Raw genomic sequence first — 27,279 nt, forward strand, 5'->3', positions numbered from 1 at the left:
CATTGTATTTTAGACTTCTACATGCTACTGGTATTTTGGACATGAATCACAGTAATATTGTGGTATTTTAGACATTATCCATGTTACTCCCATGGTATTTTAGATGTGTACCTTGGTTCTTTGGGTGGGCATGTACCATGTAGTACAATAGTACGACGTCATTTTAGCACGACGTATAAAAAAAAGTATTGATTTATATGATTTTAAATAATATTTCAAGAATAAAATATTTTGACATTATTCTCACAATTTTGACTTCATTTTTGAAATATTTTGAATTTATTCTGGTAATTTTGACTTTACTCTCAATATACTGCATATATAATGTATTTTTTTTTAAATGGCACTAAAACTCTGTAGTATCATTTTATTATTGGAAATTAAATGTTATTTTGGTACCATGATATTTTGAATGTGTTCCATAGTGCTATAATGATATTTTAGGGAAGTCGTGGCCTAGTGGCTAGAGAGGTTGACTCCTAATGGGGCGGTCACACTGCACTTTTCTCTCCATTGACTTCCATTTATACGCATGTGAATGCGTCAGACCGGAAACGCAAGCTTATGCTAAGAATTTCGCATTTCGCTGCGTTCCAAAGTTCAAGTTTGGTAAACTCTGACCCGCGAATTCGCATCATGTGAAGATGTGGGACCAGTAGAAGATCGATACGTCACTGCCACTGACCTCTGTACAGAAATTCAAACATGAAGGAAGCGCTATAACTTTAGCTGTAGAGCAGCGTCCTATTTTATAAAATACATATTTAAAAGATTATATTAAAAAAAGAAGCTGCATGGTTTGTAGTGTCAACAGGAAACAGATGATACATTTGAATGAGGACGTTTTATAATTTTTTTATTGCTTAGAGAGATACAGAGAGTACAATATAATAAGAAGCTTTCGATGTCGTCACAAATAACACAGTACAAGCACATATTAATCCATGTTGTGATAATTGAGGAGAGACCGTTTTATCTTGCTCCCACCGATATTCGCACTTTTCGCAGCCGCGTCCGAGATAATTTTGCACGTTTAAAGTCTAGTGTGACCGCGCCTTAACCCTAGGGTTGTGGGTTTGAATCTCGGGCTGGCAATACCACGACTTAGGTGCCCTTGAGCAAGGCATCGAACCCCAAACCTGCTCCCCGGACGCCGCAGCATAAATGGCTGCCCACTGCTCCGGGTGTGTGTTCACAGTGTGTGTGTGCGTTCACTGCTCTGTGTATGTGCACTTCGGATGGGTTAAATGCAGAGCACGAATTCTGTGTATGGGTCACCGTACTTGGCTGAATGTCATGTCACTTTTTTTTCACTTTCACTTTTGGACATGTACCATGGTACTATCATTGTACTTTGAACATGTACAGTAGCATGGTATTCTTTCAAGTGCCTTTAAAATATACCATGAATTTCAATACTTCATAGTGCCATCATCATATTACTATATGATACCATCACTGTCGTATGGTAGCACTACAGTACAGTTTCTAGGAATTGTAGGAGTCAGCATAATTACAATGCATTTATATCTAGATTACTTATGATGCCTTTATATGTTGCCTGTTTAGGCATCTTTCTACATTTTGGAACAATGCTTTGAGCAATGAATGGGTCAGAGATGTGTTTGTGTTTGTGTTTATGTGTGTGTGTGATTGGTATAGCAGACGTGCCCTGCTGTTTTATTTCTTTTGTAAAGCATCCAGTTCAGCCAGCGTTGAAGCAACATTACATTTAAGTCATTGCAGCGCTGCAGCTGAGACCACAGGAATGCAGCTCTCTCCTCCATCGTCCCTCTATTCACTATCTCTTTCTCTCTCTGCTCCCTGTTTCCTCTCCAGCTCCTGTCTTTCCCAGACTCTACCGTTAACCCTGGAAAAAAAGAAGCTGTCAGAACAGTAACAGGAGCTCTCGGGTCTTTGTGCATGTCCAGTCAAATGAATCGCACACGTGTTGGTCTTTTACCTGTCTGTCTCTCATTTGTGGGCTCAGCTGGTTCCCACTCGGGATGGTTTAGTTTCCTTCTAGCCACAGTGATCAGCCTGTTCCAGAATTCATTTTCAAGACACTCGGGAGGGATTTTACATCCCTAAACCGATACAGTTAGCTCTCTGTTCTCTTGATAACAGATGTGTTGGGCTACATCCATGAGTGCCAGGCCTATAGAAGAGATGTGACTGATTTGTTTTTGAAATTGAATATTATAAATTCTATTCAAAATAATTATTTATTTAAACATACAAATAGTAAACAAATTATATAATTTGCTTATAAGTTTGTTTAGAAATTAACAGGCTTTTAAAATAAATGTTTCTTAGAAAAATGTAATTGCTGCAAGAAACTGAAAAAATGAGTTTTCCAAGAACCTCAAATGTGTCCCAGCTTATGTCTTAACTATTACTAACAAATTCTTCAAGCACAAATGCATATTCTGGTTTGTTTTGTGTTATCTGTGCAATATTCAGGGCAAACATTAACTTAAAAGGTCAAGAAACAAGTTGAAAGATGAGTGCAGTGCTGTAAGTTACAGAAACCTCAGCTTAGTTTCAAAGTGAACTGCATTATGCCATTATTGTAACAGGTATACTGTAATTTAGTCATAAGTCTGAATTATAGGGTTTGGATTAATATTGAAACCCAGGACTTTTTGCAGATTAAATAATTACCAAAATGACTAGACATTTAATCTTTTAGGTAATAACAGTATCAAAAACGGAGACTTTTTACATTTAGAAGTCTTAAAGGTACAGTAGCAAGAACAGCCTTTTTAATTTTTAAGAGTCAGAGACATAAGAAAGTTATGGCTGACTAACATTATAACATAAAGTCTGCACTATGGCGACATCAGTATGCACCGATGTGCTTTTTCTCACACTCTATATTCTCTGTAAAACAGCTGCTCTCCTATCAAAGCAACAGACTCGCCACTGAGTGTCAGACAACCCTGAGTGAACAGTGATAGATGTGTGTTTGTAGGGGATGGTAATGTCTTTAAGAGGTCTGTTTGAGGGATTCGAGTTCATTATGTGGACTTACATGCATCATTTACTGATCACTCTCCCCAGATGCATATTCCGTTTTTCTCCTTGGCTCATCGTTATTATGATGTCAACTCATCCACGGAGATATAAAAAAGATTGAGAACGAGCGAGACGGGGTCAGAGAGTTAGAGACAGGCACACGAGAATGGAGACTTTCAGTTGACTACTGTTGTTTTTGTACTGAGCCTATGATATTTTTAATCTCCTTCACTTGAATTTGTCCCTCATATAAATATTTTAGATTCTCATGATTTAGTATGTTTATTAAATGCGTACTGGTCCTGACAGAGTAGTTCATTTCAGGTTTAACAATCCTTGTGGGGGCATTTGGGAAGCAAAATCTGACACAAACATACTGAATGTTAAGCGGGAAACAAACATTTTGCCAATGTAAAACTGTCCAATTTTACCAGCTTCTTATATTTTTACAACCTTTTTTTCTAGTTTTGTGTTTTTTGGACAAAAACAGACATGCACGTGCATATGAATGTGAATGTCTGTTTGGCTCTGGGATGTGTTTCTTTAGTTGCATGTTTCAAAAAAGAAAACTGAATAAAAAAAGAATAAAAAAAACTCTGTTATGCATTATTGTAACTATGCACAATATGCATTGATATGCTTTAATTCCACACCACAGCAAATGCAAATGCAAATTTCCCACCCATAATTTCAAGACTTCTTGAAACTGAAAAAGTGAAGGCCATTTCCCAAGCAGACTGACAAATTGATCATACATACACATGCATTATGGCATTTAGACTTTTAAAACTGACCTGGATGTGCCCAGGTTTACTGAAAGGGTACTGTATAAGTTAATTAAGCTTGATTAATGGTGTGTGTTTTCGCTCTTGTGATATCTGTGACGACACAAAGCAGCGTTCAGCCACATCAGGCTCAAAGATCACTTACCTACGCACTCTCTCATCAATCAAACACACACACACACACACACACAGAGAGAGAGAGATCTGTGTGCAGACTCGTCAAGCTCCACAAACACTGAATAAGTGTTTATGTGATCACATGTGATGGGTCCCCTCTTAGTAACACACAGTGTCATCAATCACAGACACACACATAAACACATACATGCTCACATACACTCCCCAAAAATATCTCCCTGTTTTCCTCTTTTGTCTCTCATTGTCTTCCTCAAAGCATTTTCTCTTCTCGTGAATACACATCATGTTTTTTTGTCATGCATTAAGGCCTTTTGGCCATTTTACTGTCAACATATCTCTCTCTTTTTTTTCTCTCTTTCATTCCCATCAATTTCACATTTTCTGTCTTTTTTCCCCACTCCTTCGCTCTCATTTTCTCTCCCTTTCCTCTCCGCTTCTTTTTTTATGTGGAGTTGCCGTAGGCGGCATGGCTGGCCGGCGAGGGTCACCAGAGGGAATTCTGGGAGCTGAGGTTCCAGTCATCCATTACTCTGCTTGTTTCTCACTCTGGCAGCCCTGCGACAGGGTTCTATTAAGAGCTCTTACACACACACACACACACATACTCATGCATTTGATCAGCGGTTAGATTACACTCTAAAAGCGCTGGACACACACATCACACTGTGTCACAGACAGCCTCAGGCTTTTCGTGCATGTAATGACATACAATATTCCACTGCAGTTCTCCAAATTATGCATGTAAGCATGTATTTATATGTGAGTGTATGTTCAGGTACAGGGAATGTTCTCGTGTGCTAACCCTGACCTGAAAATGCAAAGCAGGATAGAAAATGAGAGAGAAGAGTAAAAATAACAGTTTTTGTTTTGGTTGCTTGTTTATTTAAATGAGAGTGGACAACCAGGAAGTTACCAGGAAATAAAAGTTAATCGGCTTATTGTGCATGATTCATCAGAGAAAAAAAAGAAGATTATTTCAATTAGATTCTTATCATTTCTGAAGAAAAAAACTATTATAAGAATGATTAATTAAATTATGGATACTAGCTAACCAGTCACCATGATACAATATATTTAAACAGCAAACAGTTCAATTATAATAATATTTCACAATATTATTATTTTTACTATATATATATATTTTTTTTTAACAAATTAATGTAAAAAAAAGTTTAATTGTAACGACCCCAAACTTTACAACTGTAAAGTTTTTTTTTTAGTTTTATTATCTTTTTAAATCAGAAACAGGATGTTATATGTGTTGAGAATGCCATTTAATGCAATCTTTAAGCGTTTACTGTTAAACATATTACCAATTAAAACTTCATTGTCCTGCTATGAATAGACAGTCTCTTGACTTTACCCTCTTTAGCTTTGTTGTTAGAGAAACCCGTAAGTACTAGCATTAAATCTACATATGGATTCACACATGACAGCACACACACGTTTACTGACACACGTTCGTATTTCATACAGACATAAACCAAACACAATATTTTTTTCTCCATGAATCCCTTTAGACCACATAACACCTGGTCTTAAAGCCCGCTGTAAACTTTAAAGTGCTGTGCAGCTGCAGCATACATCATAAACCTGCGACCAGCAGACATAAGTACATCATAAACATGAGCCAACCCTCACACACCTCACAGCTGCTCAGCCAAACACACACGGCTTTATAAACCTCTGAAAAATAAAAAATAATAAAAGACTGCTTTTTTATTATGACATCATAAACATGAGCCCTACATCATGCATGTGTGTGTAACTCTAAAAAAAAAACCTGTTAAAGAAAGGAAAAAGAGAGGAAGGGAGGAAGACGTAAGAATAGAAGAAAGGAAGTATGGAAGGAAATAAGAAAGAATGGGAGAAAGAAAAATGAGGCATAAAAAGATGATGATGATGAATGGAAAGATGTAGAATTTGAATGAATGAGGATATAAAGACGATATTAAGAAATAAGGAAGTATTTAAGGAAACAGTGAACTTCCATGAAGATGGGAAGTGAGGCAGAAAGAAAAAGGAAATACAGTATGGAAATAAGATAGGAAGGAAGGAAAGTGGAAAGATGGAACAAAGGAACGAATGAGGAAAGAAAGAAAACAAGGAAAAGGGGAGTATTTAAGGTATGAATTAATTTCCTTGAAGCAAGGAAAGTGAGGGAGAAAGAAAAAAGAAGCAAGAAGAAAAAAGTAAATATGGAAAGTAATAAGCATGGAAGGAAGGAAAGCAGAAAGAAGGAGCAGAGGTAAAGAATGAGGAAAGAAAGAATAAGAAAAAGGTGAAGAGTTATCACTTCCTTTCTTGAAGCAAGGAAGTGATGGAGGAAGGAAAAAAGAAAAAAGGAGAAAATGAAGAAAAGAATGAGGAACGAAAGAAGACTAAGTAATGTATGAAGGGAACTTCTTAAAAATAAGGTGATAGAAAAATTAAGTAAATAATAAAAAGCGAGTAAGGAAGAAAGGTAAGAAATGAAGGAAGAAAGGAAAGAATAAAGGGAGTAAGACAGGAAGAATTAACACAGGAGGAAGAAAGAAATTGGGGATGGAAAGAAGGAAGTAATGGATAAGAAGAATTAACTGTAAGTATGAAAGGAAGGAAGACAAGAAGGAAGAAAGTAAGTGAGGAAGAAATAAACACGGTAAAGAAAATGTAACAAGAAAAAGTACAAAGCTTAAGAATTCAGGTCGCAATATTTTGGAGAGAGTAAAGGAAAAAACGAGAACTCAAGAAAGTGAAAAAGAAGAAGATAGAGTGGAGGAAAGAGTGGGACAGTTAAAAGTGAGATGACAGCTCTCTTGTCAAACAAACAGATATTTAGTGTGAGCTCATCGCTCTGTGTACTCTCTCCACAACTTTCACTCTGTAAACAGATGGAGGGAGTCAGGGTCTCTGTATGACTGATCCGAGCTATGTTTTGACAGATTTAGGCTTTTGGGTTGAAGGGAAGCTTAACACCAAGATATTTATGGATTTTTGTGAGATATTTTTGGAGGCATGTGCAGTTTGGCTTTTGGTATGCTGTAGTTTGGTGTTGGTTTATTGTATGGTGATTTTGTTCTAATAAACATGGAAAAGCGGACTGTAGAAGGAAACATTTGGGTAATTAATTGTAAAAAACAATTATTATTATTATAATAAACTGATGCACTATATACTGTTTTAAGTCAAAGTTTTTTTTAAGGAAGTGAATACTTTAATTCAGCAAATATGCATTAATTTGATTGAAAGTGACTGTAAATTCATTTATAATGGAGATTTCTATTTAAAACCAATTCTGTTCTTTCGATTTTTTTTCAAGCATATTAGAATGATTTCTAAAGGATCGGGTGATAATAAAGACTTAAATAGCTGCTAAAATTCAGCTTTGTCATCACAGGAATAAACTACATTTTAAAATATATCAACTAAAACAGAAGTATAGTAGTAATAGTAATAGTATAAAATAAATATAACGTTTCACAACAATAGTTTTTACTGTATTTTTGATCAAATAAATGGAGAATTATTTTATCTAAAGTTTAAAATTGTTATAAGATTAAAAAAAAAAGATTATATATTAAACTTAGATATTATATTATAGTTGTCTGTAATACTAAGTACTAAAATGCTAAGTACTAAAAAATACTATATATAAGAAACCAAAATCCCTGGTTGAAGTGAAATCAGAAACATTTAATTCCTTAGTAATGAATACAAATGAACTTTGATGGTTGTGTAAGATGTTCAAGCTGAAAAAAAAAAGTGTCCGGTGGGACACTTCCTTAAACCTGTATGAGTGCACTGCTTTGAAGGTTGGATGCAAAGGGAGGTGAGTGTGTATATTTGTGTGTGTGTTAATGAGAAGAGAATGTGTGTGTAATCAGTAGCCGTTTCCTGGCTCTCCATCTGCAGGGCCCCTCTCTCTCTTTGGCCTTTGTTTCAAACTCCATCCAGCAACTTCAGGGAAACTACCGTCTTGGTGTGGTCAGTGTGTTTTTGTGTGTGCCTGTTTCTGTTCTAATCGATATTTCAGGGCGCTACAGATGTTGTTCGTCCATAAGAGAGAGGGAGAGAAATGTATCAATGTTAGTTTATGTAAGGAGAGCGTGTTTATGTAAAGTTCGCTGAGGTTTCATGCATTAGACTTCATCACTGTGAAGAGTAGAGAAAAAGAGAGAGAGGGATGTAAAGAAAGAGTAGAGGAAAGAGCTTTGGCGTTTTGAGTAATGCAGAGAATGCGATGAAAGATGGATGAAGAGTTATGCCAAGAGAAAAAAATGGAAGAGTGAAATATAGGAGGGATGGAGAGATGACGAGCGACGAAAGAGGGAAATAAAGAGGGAGAGAGAGATGATCTAGTCATATCCCAGTAGTGTTCCATCACCCCAAACTCACAATAAGCATCGATCCACCTGTACCTGAGAGTGTGTGTCGCTCACCGTTGTCTTATTCGCTCACACACACACTCACACACACATGATTGATCACTGAATCAGTCTCTCCAACATTCAGCCATAAAAGCTATAACTGGCCCTCATAAAAGCAGATTTATCAGGCCAGGCCTGCCCGGTGCCCGCATGCCGCCCAAAAGCATGTGACACCTCCATGATTGGGCTGGAATTGAGTAAACCTGCACTATTGATGCCCATGTCTGACAAGTCAATCAGCACCTGGTTCAAACGCACACAAACACACATGCACACACACACACAGACCAAAACATGAGAATGGAATCTCCTGAAATACTTTTGGGGTTTCTGCATACATTTAATATACAAACAAACTCATAAACGCAAACATGTGGCCATTTGTGTCGCAGCACTTCAGCCTCTTCCTGGGTTAAATATAAACCAACTCTGCTTATATATAAACCAACTCTCCAACTTTGCTCCCCTTTGAAGCTACTGAAAACCAGTGAAGCTCTAAATAGGAGTAACCAAATCTCGCTGCAACAAGTTAATTAGGCCGAGCTGTCTTTTTTATCCTCTTTGAAATGTTGCGTTCGGTTAGTTCTGCTTGCAATTAAACTAAGGGTGTCCATTTCCTTTTAAACGCTCCTTAGATAAACTTAGCCTTCGGAGAAGTGCTGAGTAAAAGTCGCCCATGCGATAAAGCCTATAGGAATCCAGTCGGCGAAAAAGATCACATGGTCTGGAGAGGAAATTGGTCTTTTTTTTTTCTCTCAAGCCTACAGTGAGCATCACAGCTAAGTGAGAGGAAATCAAAGAACATAATGTTACATTAATAGACTGTGATTTACATCATCTGCATAATCCCGGTTGGCTTTTTGAAGTATCGGAATTCCATTTCTGAATGACGCTTTTATTTGACGATCTTTTAGCACTCACGATTTTTGCTCGCAATTAAAAAGGTGCGAACGCATTATGGTGGCAGGCCAAAATGAAAATTGCTGCCGCATGCCTGCTAGCACATCGGTAGCACATGTGCGCCTGTCGCCTCCGAAAACACCTGCGTTTGCAGCCTTAATGGTTTTCTCTTTTTTTTCAGTTTACAGGGTGGTGCTGAAAAGATTGCGTCGCGCGCTAAGTGCCTCTTACATGCGTGATTATTAAAACGCAGACCTGACTGTTTTAATGGCCACAGGAATTTCATTTCCCGCTCGGTTTAAGACACCAAGCGGCGGCCTGTGGATGTAATGAGCCTTCATTGTGGTATCTAATTTCCCATTACGATAAAGGTGCGTGTGAGTGTGTGCGCGTGTCTGTAAGCACACCGGATAGACCTATCTCTCAAATATTAAAAATGAGGCTTTAAATTGGACACGGCGTATAGGAGAGCTTGCTGTTACCTCTCAAGTGCATCACACATCAAAGGCTGTCAGACAGCTCAATAAACGTAATGAATGTTCAACACCCCCACCTCGGATCTGAGGTGGTACGTTCTACTGTTTTAGCATTAAAATAATCTTTAAAAAATTATGCACACAGGATATTTACCCTGTAAAGCCTGACATGTGAAATAATGGTCAGGAAAATCTAAATGGAATAGGTTAATGAAACCTTTAGACAAGAGTTTGCACACGTGGAGGTCATATACATACTTTAAGTAAGAAAAAACACCTCAGTCTTATTCAGTGGAACAAACTAAGTAAAAATATTCAATTTGTTGCTGATATTTATATAGCCAAATGTGAAGATGAAATTTACTTGTAATGGAAACCAGTGAGATTTTTATAATAGAATAGCTGGCTACTTACATAAAATGTTTATAAATATCAATTGTCATTCTATATCTCCAATAATACAACTGTCTGTATGATATTTAAATGCTTAGTTTTATGAAAAGCTCATAAACAAAGCTCATAAAATGCATATGTTTCAATGCAGATTAAGAGATCAAATGCCAGATGTTGTAGACTGTAGACAACAGGAATTTCAGCAAAGGCTGAGGCTGCAGAAATTTGCATATTAAATATAATATAGTAGGCTTTATAGGGATATCTAATTACCCTCCAAAACACTGAGATGCCTATTTGTGTGTGTGTTTTACTGTGGTAAATGAAGTTGCGTTTTAGGTACACTTCTCCCGCCTCACTAATTTATGTTTTAAAAACATTACCTCTTGACACAGCTGCCGACTTTATCGCACCCCATGGCCAGCATACAGTTTGGGACATTTGTGTGTGTGTGTGTGTGTGGAAACGAAAGGGAAGTATCTGTGATTACCACAGCCCCTATCATAAACCCCTCCTTTCCCCGTCCCCCTGAGGTGGCACATTCCAACGGTCGACTGTGTGCTGCGCGGTGCCTGAGGCCACACTTCAGGAGAGACTTCTCAACCCCAAAAATCAGTGGTGTGAATACAATCCAGCACTTCCCACCTATGTTTTTGAGGAAAAAAAAACGCATCCCCCCTTGGCCCCTATAAGTCTCACGGTTTGAATGGCGCATTGTGCTGCAGACTACTGGTTCTGTTTTTGGCCGGCCTGTGTTATTGCGCCCGAGTCACGTCTTGTCATTCCCGCTGTCAAAGCAATTAACTTCATGTTAACCAGAGAACACAATCTATCTGTTTCGCACCCGACCTTCCGGCGCAACGGGTCCCGCCACTTACACAAAAGTGTTTCATATCCAAAACATAAATTATGCTTGTACTAACTGATCCTCCTTAGAAGACCGCAGCAACTTTTTAGGCTCTTAATGATGAATTGAAGATGTGTGATGTTGCAATAAAGTGGCGCATATTGCATTTAAACAATCAATCTGTGGTAGCTGTGTGTTCCACACGGTTGTTCTTCAAATATAAAGACTAAATTATTCAGCATGTAGGTGGAAGTTTTGGGAGCTCAGCCAATTTTGTTTTCACTTGGATGTGTGTGTGCTTGGAGATGAAACATAGGCCCCTCGTCATGCATTCGGGCCCCAGGGCCTGCAGGGGACACGGCGGGTGAGACTGCACAGACGGGGCCAAGATGATGGGGTACTAATTCAACACAATGCACTACTGAAATAGACAGCAGAAACACACTCTCTCTCTTTCTCTTTGACCCTGGCGAATGAAAATAATCTTAAATAATTAGGAACAAGCCAGGGACCGAGTGAAAGGGTAAACACGGCGCAGGCGCAATGGACTAAGCCAGGGCACCTCAGAGGAGGGGGGCGCACTGACCCCGTCCACATAAAGCTGTGATTTATGGCACGCAGGGCGCAGCAGCGGGGATGCAGTACCTCTCTCACAGAACCAAATTACTGAGGTGGAGATTAACACACGTGCTACGGGCCTACTTCCAGATCCGAGGAAATTTTTTATTTACATTTTTCCACTTTCATTTCCTCCCTTCTCTTTTAATGGTAATTGGTTGGTGTTAGGAAAGAGAGCTCTCAAAGCCCCTCAAGAGTGTTTTATTTAGGGATACAGATGGAGAAGAGTGGCAGTTTTGTGTGCCACACATGCAATATTTTTTTTAACGCCAAAATATGCAGAATTGCACTGACAGACGTGCCACACTTAATAAATCATCTTGTCATTTTGATGTTTTGATATTATTTGTTTGTGTTTTTTCTCCTTTATTATTTTGGTTTTGTTGCAAAAGAAAAATGCTGGGGGAAAAAGTAGAAACAATATTTGCATCCATGTTGGTTTCACATTTAAAAAACATTTTTACCACTTTAAACAAAAAAAAACAAAACAAAAAAATGTATGAATTGATTTTGAAAGTTCAAATGGTGTAAGCCATCATGTACTTAAATAAATGCTAATTACTAAGTAACCTTTTTTTTGCAACTCAAATGCATGCGAGTGTGAACATATTTAAGTTTTCAGATGATTTTTGTTTTCAAAATATAAGTTTGCTCCATTTGAAATGGACAGAGCCTTTTCCCAAAAGTGATATTAATAAATACATAATGACTTTGACATGCAGTCAAAGGGCTCTTCTCTGTATCGTTTTTTTTCTTGTCACTTGATGTTCAGCATGGATTGCAGCATGCGTTGGATGATTCACATTTTAATTTGATGGAAAAAATGAATTTGGTTTACTTTTAAGCAAAGTCACTTAAGAATAAATGATTATGACAAACTAATGTCAGTTATTGTTTATTTCAAGAATTTCAGCTTTTTTTCTTCTTCCTTTTTACAAAGTCTTGACAGTTCCATCATCTAATTGTTTGTATTTAACCTAAAAAAAAAAAACCTCACAATATATATATATATATATATATATATATATATATATATACATTTTAATTCAGAATCCGAAAACATGTTCATCATAGACTGTGTATGAAATTGTCCAGATGATGAATATCCCCTTATTAATGTTGTTGATGATGACATTGTTCTTATATCTGTCTATTTGAAATTTTATGCTATTGCCACGTTTTTAAGAAAATGTTATAGCTGTTTTCATTAGATTTTCAAGCTATTAGAGGCAGACAAAAGATGACTAAGTGGTAAGGAGTCTCAGCCCCGGGCTCTAAATTGGTCGGTTGGAGCAGTTTTAAATGAGTTTTGGTTGAGCCCATTGATTGAGTGGCCCCGCACTTTAAATTAATAGCTGGTTGTGGAGTCCAGCGTCTGCAGGGAGGCGCGGTGCAGGCTTAATGCAGCTTTTCGCTCCTGTCAATGGGAGGTCTATCTCGATGAATGGTTGAACTATTTCATGTGGATTTGGCTGCGATATTTTCCTTTTCTTCCCCCCCTTTCCCGTTAGGATGTGCTGGAATGCATCTCGTACACAGTGTTTCCATTAGAGCGCGACTCCAGGGCCGAGGGAGACCGCGGGGAGCAGCTCCTTCCCGGCGTCAGTTTCTCGCCCATCTGGGATTCCCCTCCGCACGACTTTAGCTAACGGCTTAATGCGCGCGGTCCAGCGCTAGTTCTCTGCAAATAAACAAACCCGAGCTGCGGCGCTGCCTGCCAAACTATTGCGTCTTGAAGAGAGGAACGGGGAACGCGTAGCTGCATCCAAACTTTAGCATAGGCCTACTGGTTTTATGTAGCGAAACAAAATACAAGATGCAGCTTTAAAGTGCTTCAAAACAAACAAACAAAGAAAACAAGCGTGACCAAGAACATTTTGAAACAACTTCAAAGCGCTTTCTCAAAAAAAAAATAATAATAATAAGATGAAATTTTAATTTGTTATTCTGTTCAAACAGTTCATAAAACACCAAACATTTGATAATCCTCCGATCACAACATGTTTCGTAGTTATTAATTGTTAGGCTGTGGGTGAATGAGGTGACTCGCGTTTTCCTAATCTATTAGGTTAATTTAAAACACATTAAAATGAAGCAATTCAGTGACGTCAATAAAACTTGCATTTGATGGACTTTTGTATTAAATGTGATTTTCATATTCATGTTGTGAGTACAGGTAGGTGGTGTAACTCTCCGATGATTCTAAAAAGGAGGGGGAAATGTTTCATTTAAAAATATTTTAAGAAAAAAAGTAATGCTGACATAAGCTTGGTAATCATTTATTATTTCTTTTTAAATAATCAGTAGACTTATAGTAATTCTGTTTAAAAAATGTTATTAATAGTTACGTGTAAAAAGCGTAAACAAACGTGCAGGAAGTAATTTTTTGTCATGTGACCAAAAAAAAACATGAAATAGAGAGGACCTCTTGGCACCCTTGAGAACCTCTGTCAAGTAAGTCATGTCATTTTTTATGTTGACTAGTACTATCACATATATTCTTATTATGAAGCATGAAAGTGTTGTTCAGGTTAAGAAATTGAGAAAAGATAGGCTTTAAATAAAGTAAAAGGCTATTTGTAATGAATGTTTTAAAAAAAAATGTTTTTAAACTTTTTGAAAGTATAGCCTAATAATTGGGAAAATATTTTAGGTCTATTTTAGTTTTTTTTTTTTTTTTACTTGTTACACCACCACATTTACAGAGTCAAAGACTACATGGCACGTGTTTTAACCTTGATTGTTTTAAAGGATTTCTCCCAACAATCATCTCTGATGTCTGTAGCAGTTTGTCATTGATCCATGTGCAGTCAGCTATAACATGTAGTTTAAACAAACACCCAAACAAACAAAAAAAATCTACTATCTAAATGATAGTGCTTTTATTTAATAAATTCATTATAGGCTCGGATTAAATTCAGTTTTATTGAATTCAATCATGGTTAAGCGTCGAGTTGCATTGTAGGTCGTTCGGGCGATTTTCTATTTGGAGGCAATACAACTGAATCTTTCATGTTCCATCTAGCAATTTGACGCCTTAATGTGTACGGCGTTGTGTGCAGCAATTTCGCAGCCGTGAAAAGAAATGACTCCCGGTCTCGGTAGCTCCACAGCTCCGCGCTTGACTGATGCGCTTCCCTCCAGAGAGAGAGAGAGAGAGCGCGCGCGAGAGGCGGCCAGTTCTCTAAATAATACAGTCTCTAGACTCCTCGAATCTATCGAATTAAACATTTGTGCCCATTCAAATACTGCCTGCAGGTTTTTCCTACACATACGATATTAAACAACGTGTCACCAATGCCAAAAAATGCAACTTCATTCCTGCGGAAAAGGAAAGTTTTCCTCCCGTTTCCAAACCCGGCTCACTACGCCATCTACCGGAGAAGCGCTGGGTGACGCTCCAGGAGTTGCCCCTGCCCCGTGGATTACCCCGTGTTACCCCAGCCTTGGTACAGATACCACCGGCCCTTTTGTTTATCCCTCCTTTTCTGAACAGTTCAGCTGAGGAGCCTCTATCACCAGCCTCCATCAGACCCCGGCGAGGCCAGGCAATCACTTTCCCAGATTACTTGTATTTAATACACAATGCATCATAAACCAAATCCCTCATCCTGACAGGGAGAAAATAGAACAGCTCATAGCTTGAGCTTTCCCAATTTATGGCTAAATTAAAAAGGCTTCCAACAATGGACAAGTCGAGGAATGGCAGGAAATCGATGCGCGGCGGACCGGGGTCTCTTTGCGGTTCTCAAGAAGCGCGGGTGTATGGGAATCTCTGGCGAGGGCCGTCGTATTTACACATGATTTTTCCTGTCCTTCCTCCGCTTCTGCCCTGCGATTTCATTAACAATGGACATTATCTAGACCTTGAGTTCAATGTCAAAGATAGGCCAGGGAGACATATTCATCTTCATTAGAGTCCCGTCAATGGATTGCGCTTCTTTAATGCGCTGGACTCCAAAAGGCTCACTCTTAAAAATAAGTGTCTAATGCGATATGAGATCGTTCAAGTTCTAAAGTTCTTTAGAAACTAAAAACAGTGTTAGCTAATTGCTAAACCACTTGAAAAATCTAGTTGACCAAATAATGCAAAAAAGTGAGTCTAAAGTAACCACCTAGTGTCTGTTTTGCAGAGAAGTTTTCGTTCTCATAAAAAAGTTGAAGTCTGTGATAAAAAATAATAATAGTCTGTTTTGTGAAATAATGCATTTTGATTTGTGGGTGTGTGAAGAGATGGGAGAGAATTTATTTTGCCAATCGTGTTCAGTCGTGGGCTATAAGAGCAGGTGTATTGTGCACGAGGGGAAAATAATAAAAAAAGAAATTATTTGAAACGTTAAAGTAGCTCTGTTGGTGTTTACTAAAGCTGAACGTAAATGTTAGTTCTTAAATTAGTCGTAATGTTAATTGCACGTCATTTAGACTTAAAGAAAACAATCTAACAGATTTGCACCTCAGTGCACTTTCACTTGCACGAGCCTCGCTCGTTTTCGGGAGCGAAGCAAGCGGGGAGGGAAAACGCCGCTGATTTCGTGATTACTGGATGGTTTCATCAAAGCGGGGAAATTCGGGACTATCTGCGAGCAGCCCCGTCCCGACCTCGCGCTGACCTCGCCTCTCCGCGAGCGTGGGGGAGCCTCGCGCAACTTCCGACCGGTGGACACGCGAGACAGGTCCCCCCTCCTCCTCATCCTCCTCCTCCTCCTCCTCAGCGCATCTCCCTCGCATGGGACAAGAGAGGATCCACTGGAACGGGACAGACAGAGACACTCCTACACGTTCAGATCACTGAAGGTGGACGATCCTCGTTTCATTTCCACACTCTTTCATTCGCGATCCGATGCCCCGAAGAGGGACAGTGAATAAACCCGCCAGTCACACAGACCGACACCTGGGGACTTTAAGCCGCACGATTCGCGGAGGAACGGACTGAAGTTGGACAAAGTTTTTGTCCGCGGGGAAATTTAGCGTGTCGTCCGCTTGATAAGAGCAAAACGAGAGGAGAGAGACAGCGATTTTTTTTCTTCAGCAAGAGACACGGGATAGGCTACATGCCGCGAAACAGCGTTCGCGTAAGAGCTTCATTCGAGGCTGTTGTGAGTTTTTTGGTGTCCTTTCATTGAGTCTTTCCTCCCAGTGAGATTTCCGTGGAGCTCTTAAGGTAGGCGGTTTATGTTCTTATATCAACGTTTCTCTCTGACAAGCCGCGAATTAATGGTCAAATAAAAGTCCATTCATCCTTCACCTTTGAACTTGTTTAATTGTATCAAAATGAAGGGCTTTGGTTTTTTTGCGCTGAAGCGTAACGCTCGAATGCATTGTGCGTCGCTAACATCTCCAGCTTTTTATTTATTTTTTATTTGAATATAGATTTTGTACTTATTTAGTATTTTACGGGGTTTTTTCCTGAGTAACATTTTATTGCCTTTTATTTACTTTCCTTTGAAACGTATTTTCTGAGCGATATTTCGTGTTTTATTTTTGTTTTATACAATTGTGTGCATCCTTTTCCAAATGAAACTAATTTTGTTCTATGAAAGCAGCAGATGGGTTCTCATCACAAGACTAAAGAAAATAAAACTGAAAGTTATTACAGCTGACAAATGTTTCTAGTTTTACGAGTTTAGTTTGAAGTAATAAAACATTTTTTTTTCTTTTTCCACAAAAACACATTGTTTTAACAATATATTTCTAGACCATTGTAATACACTTTCTTTTGTTACATATCCTGTTTAATTTCTAACATTTTGTTTTTATCCATTTATTTTAACACCGTTTATTTGTTTTATATTTCTTTAAAAAAGATAGAGACATGGGTTGTTTGGGAGGGAGGGAGTTTGCGCGCGGTGGATTTATTTGGCGTCAAACTACATAAACTCAAAGCCTAAATATAAAATAAATGTTTAGTTTGCACTTAAAGGCAACTGTCCCGTTTTTTATTCGTTAATAATGTGTTCATGTTTGTTTCACATCACGGATAGAGCGAGAGAGAAAGTTTGTACGGACTGTAACAGTAGTTTGGCAGCTCTGTGAAAGATAAACTCGTTATTTTTGTTTCGAGAGTTTTGGCAGAAAATGCAGTAATGTGAAGACTGTTACTGGGCAGACGTGAAAGTCTGTCTTTGTTAAATAGTTTTTGTCTTTGCAAAATAATTTGGTTTGCACGCGAATCTGAAATGTCTAACCTTTTTAAGCATTTCCTTTTTACGTTCAAATTTGTATTTTAAATATATTGTAAAACCTTTAAATTGTTTGCTGTGGATATTTGCTGAAAAACTAGATAACTACCAACTAGGTATTAAAATGTATAAATTATATTTATATTTTTAAGGCCTGTTTCACAAAATACTTTACCAAATGCAAAAAAAAATATATATATAAAAATAAATAAATAAATCTTTGTGATGTTGATGTGTAAAACTTACTTGAACAGATGCAAGTGATCTGAGCCACTAGATGATGTTTAAGATGATGTTAAGAATGTTTTGTTTGTGACATTCGCTTGATGACTAAAAAGCAAAGGTGAAGAGTCTGTGAGAAAGAGTGAGAAGTGAAGTGTGTGAAGAAGATGTTGTCAGAGTGTGTGTATGTGTCCTAGAGAAAGTGTGTGTGTGTGTGTGTGTGTAATAAGTTAGACTTATCTGTATTGCCGTTTTCTAAGCCTCAGTGGGTGGCATGAGATTTTAGTCACTGCACAGTAATCTCTTAAAGTTCAAGATCAAAGACTGATCTCTCTCTCTCTTCTCTTTCTCTCTCAGGGCGAGCGGACAGGTTTGGATGGGAGCGTGTGTGATAGCAGGAGCTGGCTAAGGCACGTTCAGATCTCTCCATCCACCCACCAACACAACCTCACAGCCTGCCAGATACATGAGCAGGTACGTGGAGGACACACACACTCAAAGCACCTGCATGGCCAACATAATGAAGTGTTTAAAGGTGTTTCTGCTATCTTTAATAGCAGATTCCTTCTGCATTTTCGTTCTCGTTCGATGTGTGTGTGTCACTGTGTTTTTGTGTTTTGGTCTTTTGTATCTTGGCTGCAGCGTGAAGGACCACAGGCCAAGATCACACACACACACCCACACGTACTCTCTCGGTCAAGCATGATGATAATCACACATTTTGTATCTTTGCATTCAGATATGAGGGACGACAAATTCCTGAATCCTTATGGAGTGAAAGACAAGTTAGAAAGAGACTAAAAGAGAGAGAGAAGACAAAGAGAATGAGTCACTTCCATAAATTCACAGCTTTTATTCACAGTATTTAACACACCACAAAATTTAAGTTTCCTTTTTATTTTAAATTTTCTTCCTTAAAAGGTTAAACCATTTCTGTGAGGTTAGTTTGTCATTTTTTTGTGTGTCTAAAATGCAACTTTTAAAGTTTCAAGTCCATTTTTGAAAAAATGGATTCACTGAGTTATACTTTACCGAGTTCGACTAGATTTAGTTATATTGGAAACTGAGTTGAGTTGGTTTGATTTGAACTGAGATTAAATTGAGTTGAGTTGTACAGGATTAAACTGAATGAAATAAAGCTATGTCAAATTGAGCTGAATTCAATTAAAATGAGTTCAACTTGAGTTGGACTGAAATAAATTAAGTATAGTTAAACTAGATTAGTTAAATTAGATTAGTTAAAGCAAATTATACTGGACTGGAGTAAACTGAGATTAGTATAGATGGACTGGATTTAATCCTGACTGCATTGATCTGGACTAGAGACAAGTGGATTTAAATGGAGTTTAGCTGGGTTGGATTGGGTTGAGTTGAAGTTTTATTGTGCTTTCTTGAACCACTACACAGCACAGCAAGCTAAATCTAACAAAACAATAATCTGACGATCAGTTCATGCTATCAGGATTATTTTGGAGATATCACACCCTTCTTGAACATCCAAATCACACAGTGAGATATTCAGCGATTATGAAATGAATTTACCATTTGCCTGTCTACTGATAACAAAGAACTCTCAAAGCACCAGTCGGCCTTTTCAAGTGAAATGACGTTCACATGTTAAACAGGCCAATTGTATTTTTCCATATTCAACTTTGCAAAGTGAGATCCGCTAGAAGAATCAAATCAAAACGTCTCTCAATCTGAAGTGTGTTTCTGAATGATGAGAAAGCAAGCAAGGCAATGTGATGGCTGGGAGGTCTAGATTTCCCAAATATTTGACTTTTCTAAAGGTTTTCATAAAGAGAAACTAGAAAGAGAGGAAGAGAACCGGTTCAGACACAGCATTATGATATGGGCCATAATTGTTAAAGTATGACACCTTGTCATAACAAAGAGTTGGGCTTAGACTTTATGGCTTCCGGCATCCCACATGTTTTTATAATCACGCTGTTCCTCCTTATAGCGACAAAACCTGGAGAGAGAGATACAAAAGACTGACCGTTATCAGTTTTCATAAAGAACAGATTTTGGCTGCGTGGAGGTGAAGGAATGTGCTCTTCTTTTCCGATCCCACTCTTTTTTTCACGTACAGCTTTCCTTTATTCCTTAAGATGTTATCTGGGTAAAATAACATAATTGTTGGATGAATCTGAATCATCGTAGTGTTTACTACTTAGATAGTTCTTGAAAATTGATGAGGAACATCAGCATGAAACGAAATGCTAGATTCATAATTTCAGTTAAGATATTTAACACTAAAACATTCATAGCTGAAGTGTTACCTAGAACAATTAACAGGAAGAAAATCCACGGCTGGACAGATATTGATCGACTTGGACACAAGGAATGTTGATTGTCCGATTATTCCAGTTTATCACTCGTCACCTTTTCACTGGACGTGGGGAAGGAGAAAGGGGGTTTTCAGTGTGAGGCGTTGGTCGGTGTGAGAGTGTTTTTCATTCCTACAGTGCTGAACGAAGGATCTAATGGACCTGTTTATCAGGACATCAGTCGACTAACATCCGTTTCTCATAGACACTTACACAATAGAGTCGAGCTATGTGAGTCTGTGTGTGTGCGATGCTTGTATATGAAGTGACCTCTCTTACTTGGAGAGGAAAGTGTTGCGCTGTTTGCTTCAGTAATCACTGAAGTCAAGGAAAGATTATCTGGTGCACTTCTCAGTGCCCTCAAAGTCAAGTGCAAGTGTCTGTCTATCTTATAAAGTCTTGGAAAGATAAGCCCTGATGATAAATGTTGAAGGATTCGTCTTCTGTGGTTCAGTGTGGGTCAAAATGGGTCATATTAGTGTCATATTCTTTCTCCATGAGGTCTGGCCTGCTTTGTGTGTGATTAACTCAGCTGACTCAATCTATTACTACAAGCACTGAAAGTTTACAACCTTTACTTACCAGTTAACCTGAAACTGCCAGACATCCTAACCCAGACACACTCACGCGTTAACCTAGCTGTCCAATGAGGACATACTGTAAAAATTATTATTTATTTATTTTTATTGTTATTAATTTCTTTTTTGAAACTTCCTAGGTGTGTGTGTGTGCGTTTGTAATTTCTTAATTAATTTATTTGCTTTTTAAATTGACTGTTTATTGTATTATATTGTATTTTATTATATTAAATTACATTATATAATTACATTTTTCTTTATGTATTCATATGCATATACTTCATTTCATTTTACCTTTGGGAGCATCCAGGTAGTGGATGAGTGAGTGTATATTTTTTATTTTATTTTATTTTATTTTATAAACTCAGCTATTTATTATTTTATTTAGTAATTGTATTTTATTTTAGAACACATTTATTTATTTTTTTATCTCTGGGAATGTCCATGGAATTATTATTTTTAAACATCCAGAGTGAATTTTCCAGATCTAGCTAACTTCTGTAGTCAATTTGAACAAGCTGTAGTAACATTTGTATTACTCGTCCTGATATATAACAATTTGTTGTGGTTACCACTCAAAGGTCCTCCCAGTAATACACATTCATCCTCAGAACAGTGTGTGTGAGCATGTGCACACAGCCAAACACACACCCTTCTATGGCATCTGAAAAGACTCGCAGGTTGGCACTCACCCTTGGCACTGAAGAACCAGAGCACAGTCCAGGATGGGTTGCCAGGAGTGATGCCCAGTAAACTCCCCTGATCTCTGAGCTTGGCTGGCCCACTGTGTCCCCGGCCAACACGTTGTATGAGTGTGTGTGCCCGTATCATTCACCCCACGGCCCCTCACACAGCATTTGAACAGCTCTGCCTTTGTTATGTACTCACAATATTATGGTGGCCCTTTGCTCCCTGTCTTTGTGCGTGAGTGTGTGCAATAAAAACACACACACAGTCACAGAAAGAGGGTCGGCTGTAACATTACAAGTACAAGATATCAGAGATCTGCAGGAAGGCACCAGAAGGGGTAGACGGGCCGTGAAAGTGTGTGAGAGAGACTCCGTTCTCATGTTGTCTTGAGGGTCCTGCTAGTTCCCTGTATTCTCCTTTTAAACAATAGAGCAGGACTCTGTCCCTCCGTGTCCCTTGCGGCCTGCTGGGTCTTGTACACACACACACACACACACATAATGACCATGGCGTTTCCAAGGGGTCTCCACCTCTCTGTTGCCTTTATCATATTATCAAGAGTTTTTGTGCGTGTCTGTCTAATTGTGTGACATTTCTAATAAGAATGCTCAAATGTCACCACCAGACTGAACAGGAAAAGAGCCGTCTAATGCCTTCAAGGCTTGCCAAAAATAACACCATCCAAATAACACAACTGTTTCTCCCACTACCTATTGTGTTCACGCAGGAAGTGTGTGTGTGTCAAACCGATAGGTCTCCATTCGGATTCTTTAACACCGTCTCTTTCAAACACACACACACGCTCGAGCTCAGGTTCCCATCATTGTTTGTCCATCAAAATCTATTGTCATTTGAAATCATTTTTTTCTTTTTCACATGCTCCTGAAAACCCAGACTGTTCCACCATTTGGAAAATAAAATAAATAGTATCAAATAGAAAGGAATTAATCTGATTTGTTAGTAATGTAAAGTGTATCAGGTTTTTTTGTCATTCATCAGAAATGTTATATTTATATAAAATGTTACATTTTTTTATAGAAATTTGATTACATTTTTATTGAATTTACTGATCAAGTTAATGTGTCCTTGCTGAATATCTTTTCTTAAAAAGAAAAAAAAAACATGAATCAGTAGTGTATCAGTATTCTGTCCCTTGTTAAACATCTGTCTCTCTCTCTCTAGATCTTTTACCGTGTGGTCCGAGAGGTCCAGCCAGGTGAAGAACTCTTACTGTTCATGAAGGCTGAGGATTTTTCATGTGAGACCATGGCTCCAGACATACACGGTGAGATTGCACTCAGACGCACATGAACACACACAAACTCGCTCGCTTGCTAACTCACTCATTCTGTTGTCCTGCAGAGGAGCGTCAATACCGTTGTGAGGACTGTGACCTGAACTTTGAGTCTGGTTCAGAGCTTTTGGACCATCAGAAGCATGCGTGTGGCACCCCACCGTCCTCTGGCTTCAAGCTGTCTAAGCAGGGTCTGGCCGGCGCCGTGGACGATCCTGATCTTGACCCGCTGCACTTACACACTCACCCCCTGAACTTACCCCGCTCCCCACAGGAGTGTAAGGAGTGTGAGCAGGTCTTTCCTGATGCCCAGAGGTTAGAACATTGCTGTTTTGTTTTGTTTTGTTTTGTTTTGTTTTGTTTTGTTTTGTTTTGTTTTGTTTTGTTTTGTTTTGTTTTGTTTTGTTTTATTTTGTTTTGTTTTGTTTTAAAGCTGCTTTTTTATTCTTGCTTTATTTTATTTTAAAACACTGCATTTTAATTTAAAATGCTATTGTATTTTGTTTAAATTTAAAACACTACTTTTTTATTTCACTTTATTTTATTTTAAAACTGCTGTTTTGTTTCATTTTATTTCAAAACTACTGTTTTATTTTATTTTATTTTATTTTGTGCTTCTACCAAAACACACTCAAAACTGATCATTCTCTCTCTTTTTCTGTCTGCTCCAGTCTGGACACTCACTCATTGTCTCACTCCGATGAGAGGGAATATAAATGTGATCAGTGTCCGAAGGCATTCAACTGGAAATCAAACCTGATTCGCCACCAGATGTCACATGACAGCGGCAAGCATTATGAATGTGAAAACTGCTCAAAGGTAGAGTCCAGACATTAGAAAAGACGTGTGCAAAAACAGGCATCTTTCACCGGAACACACCTTCTGTTATCACAAACTCGACAATAATTCCACCATATAAAAAAAAAATATGTAAAAACTATATAATCATATGTAGTGTGGATAGCAAAATAAATAACCGTATCATAAAAGTGGAGAACAATTATTTTTATTTATTTTACTTTGTTTTATGTCCAGTCAGAACAAATCCATAAGCATGTATAGATGTCAGTGTTTGTTAACAATTACGTTTTTGTTTACTTTTGTGCAATAATCAGTTCTGGTACTTTTGATTGCCACTTTAACGTCCAATCAAAACCAATATGATTCCTGCTATCTATAGGCTGTGCATGTAAACTTTGTCCCTATATCTCTCTCTTTACCCAGCAGGTGTTCACAGACCCCAGTAACTTGCAGAGGCATATTCGCTCTCAGCATGTAGGGGCGAGAGCTCACGCCTGCCCTGACTGCGGCAAGACCTTCGCCACCTCCTCGGGCCTTAAACAACACAAACACATCCACTCTTCCGTCAAGCCCTTCATATGTAAGTCACTCAGACCCTTCATATGTAAGTCTGCATGCTTTCTACTCTGAACACCACACCACAGAGCTGGAGAGCTCCAGCATCCTTTTGAAATTCCCGCCAAATTTAGTATTTATGATTCTAGATGGGTGCCTCAACTGGTATTTAAAGACAAGTATACCTTTAATGTGCTGTAACTTGCTTTGGATCCACCAAATGAATAAACATAAATAGATTTGAGTTTTCTAAATCTGTTTTTGAAAGACTGGTGGAGCTCTCCAGCTGGCCTGGGTTATCCAGCACTTATGTTCATTTCGAATCGGTCTATAATCCCTATCTTGCACGTTTTAAAGTCAACATGAAACAGCATTTGCAACCCATTTTACTCCTAAAATGTGACACATTTCACAGAAAACTGAATGTTCAGGCAGAGAAAAGACTTTTGTGGTGACCTGGAATTTATTGGATCTGGAAAAGTGGCAGTCAGAGATTTTTATTTGTATAAATAGTTGCACTAATAAATCATGCGCAAAAAGAACAGGAATATGTGTTGAGAAATAAAATAGGGTCATTTTTGATTTCATGTTGTCTTTAACATGAGGTACTTGAGGAGCAATAACTGACAATTATATTGATGTTAGTAGTATTATTAATATTAGTTTGTATTTTTTATTATTACTATTTGCGTCTAATTAATGTTAATATTAATTGATATTAACATTTAATTAATGTATTAATACTTTATTTAAAAAACGTGTTATCCTGTGTTTATTTGCTATAACCTAAAACTGCTTTTTTTACAGGCTGTTATGTTTGATATACTGTATTTATTGACTGTGCATGTTTGTGTTTGTAATTGGGCTGTGTCTGTCCATGTGTACACTTCAGTTGTGGTGTGGTGTGTAATGATTTCCAACATCTTATTCTTGGTCAAATCTAGAGTAAATATTACTGACAATATAATACACTCCATACCAACATAATAATGTTCTTATAATCCTACCAGTCTTATGGAACGCTCACTTTACCCTACAGTGCATATCAGTACACCACCTCTGCACTGTCGATTTCAGTGCATGACCTCTGACCTCCAATCTCATATGAGAATGACCTCAATTCTTAATCTCATCCTGCATAAAGAGTTCACATGCCCTTCATAACGATTTAAATGTCTAAAATCATACTGCGCCCTCTGAACTTTGCACGATTGAACTTCATGCATTGACCCTCGAAGTGCTGATCCCACACAGCTCGTGTAGACCCCCACCGCCACCACATATCAGACAGTAACTAGCTTGCTAACTCAGGCCATTCTTGGAAAATCACTACCACATGCAGGCCGACTCATACAGAGACTAACACACAGCCATTTACAGCAATCAGCATTTGAACAAGCACAGCTAACAACACTTAATGACCTCGCAACAACACACACACACCAAATTACACCACACACATGCACTTTGATGCATACACAAGAAAATATACACTCTGTAACCAAGTGAGCCTTATTGAGTCTTACTTTTATCATTTGTTAACATACATTTCAGTTCAATTCTGAAAGGGTTGATAAAATATGATTCCATCAAATTGTAATCAGTTTCAGCATTCTAAATTAGTCACTTATGAGGTTACATCTCGGTTAGGATGATCCTTTAGAAGGTTTTGAAACAAAGCCATAAACTCACTCGTGCCTTTGTTTGCATGTTCATATTCTTCATTCTGGACTTATTACTGAAACAAACATTGACAAAAATACTGATAATTATTCTAAACTAAAAGAGAAAATCTCCATTTTAAACAAACACTCATACACATTCATTTTACTACTGGCTGTTCACCACTGCGGAATGTGTTTATAATATTTCTTTACGGTTTATTAAGACCTGACAAAACACAGCACTCTGAAGTGCCCACAGATCTTTCCTCACACACGCCCCAAATTTCACACCTGTTCATCCGAGTGTGTCCAGTTGTTCACAATTATATAAGCGATGTGTGTGTGTATGTCTGCTGTACTTCCTGAATGTACGATATCCAAGCAGTATGTGTGTGTGTGGGTGAACAGAAAAACCCACTGCAAACTCTTAAAGTGATAGCTCAACAGAAGAAAATTCTGTCATTTACTCACCCTTGTGTTGTTACAAAACTGAAAGCGTTTCTAAAGCAAAAGTAAAAAATACAGTGTACTGTACATACAATAAAAGTCATGTGGGGTCCAGTGTTGATTTAAACCCCACTGACAAAATAAAATGTATTCAGAATATCTTATTCCATGTTCCACAGAATCATTCCGAAGTCATTTAGGTTTGTAACAACATGAGTATTAGTAATAATGACTATCATTCCTTTCTGTCCTGTCTTTAAGTCGTACTTTTACTCTGAACTAATATTTACATCCCATCTCTTGAGTGGTCTGTTTGAGTGACTGACTCTATAAACACACATCATGATAGAACATCCTCTAATTCCACACCACACACCTCATGCAATCCGACAGGGATTAGCGAAACCACCCGCTAGATTCCATAAATTTTGAAAACATCCCGTTTGCAATAGGATATGTGATTACGATGAGAAATGCGAGTGGTTAAAAGGCTCTGTTTCACACTAGAGGTGTTAGACTGGTAATGTATAGGGTGCTTTTATCCCTTTCAGAGATTTAACTGTATACACTGCCAGGAGGACGGAGTGTGTGTGCAGTGACATTGACAGCAAGGGTTTAGGATTCATCATGAGTTTTAAGAATGTTGTTTGACGACTGAACAGTGTGTAATGATGTGAGTTGTCTGTGTGTGTGTGTATGATAGACAGAGACGTCGCTTGGTCCATGGGAACGGACCTGCGGGAGAGGATTCATTCAAATCTGTTTCCTTCTCACGCTTAAAATAGAGCCATTGTAATGTCCTTGTCTGTGTGTGTGTGTGTGTGCACCTGCGTTTGACATTGCATTCTTTTGTCTGCCATCCCTGCTTATCCTGCATTTTTGTGTGTTTTGTGAATGAATGTAGAAGTGGCATGCCTGAACTGACCATCCATTTA

At 38.1% G+C, this 27,279-nt stretch overlaps 1 protein-coding gene across 13 annotated transcripts in view; it reads left to right on the forward strand.

Annotated features, from left to right (window-relative positions):
* The window catches only part of mecom (MDS1 and EVI1 complex locus), a 149,384-nt gene that overhangs the window by 108,211 nt on the left and 13,894 nt on the right, over positions 1-27,279 (forward strand). For 5 of the 13 annotated variants that reach the window (XM_026282110.1, XM_026282112.1, XM_026282102.1 and 2 more), the window contains exons 3-7: positions 18,343-18,459; positions 22,766-22,868; positions 22,946-23,192; positions 23,549-23,696; positions 24,102-24,282. In XM_026282110.1, the coding sequence (XP_026137895.1) occupies positions 18,343-18,459; positions 22,766-22,868; positions 22,946-23,192; positions 23,549-23,696; positions 24,102-24,282 (796 nt within the window). The remainder of the gene's footprint in view (positions 1-18,342; positions 18,460-22,765; positions 22,869-22,945; positions 23,193-23,548; positions 23,697-24,101; positions 24,283-27,279) is intronic. The other 8 variants (XM_026282113.1, XM_026282108.1, XM_026282114.1 and 5 more) reach the window with 3 other exon arrangements.

This window comes from Carassius auratus, chromosome 15 (genome assembly GCF_003368295.1).
Source record: "Carassius auratus strain Wakin chromosome 15, ASM336829v1, whole genome shotgun sequence".
Lineage (NCBI taxonomy): Eukaryota > Metazoa > Chordata > Actinopteri > Cypriniformes > Cyprinidae > Carassius > Carassius auratus.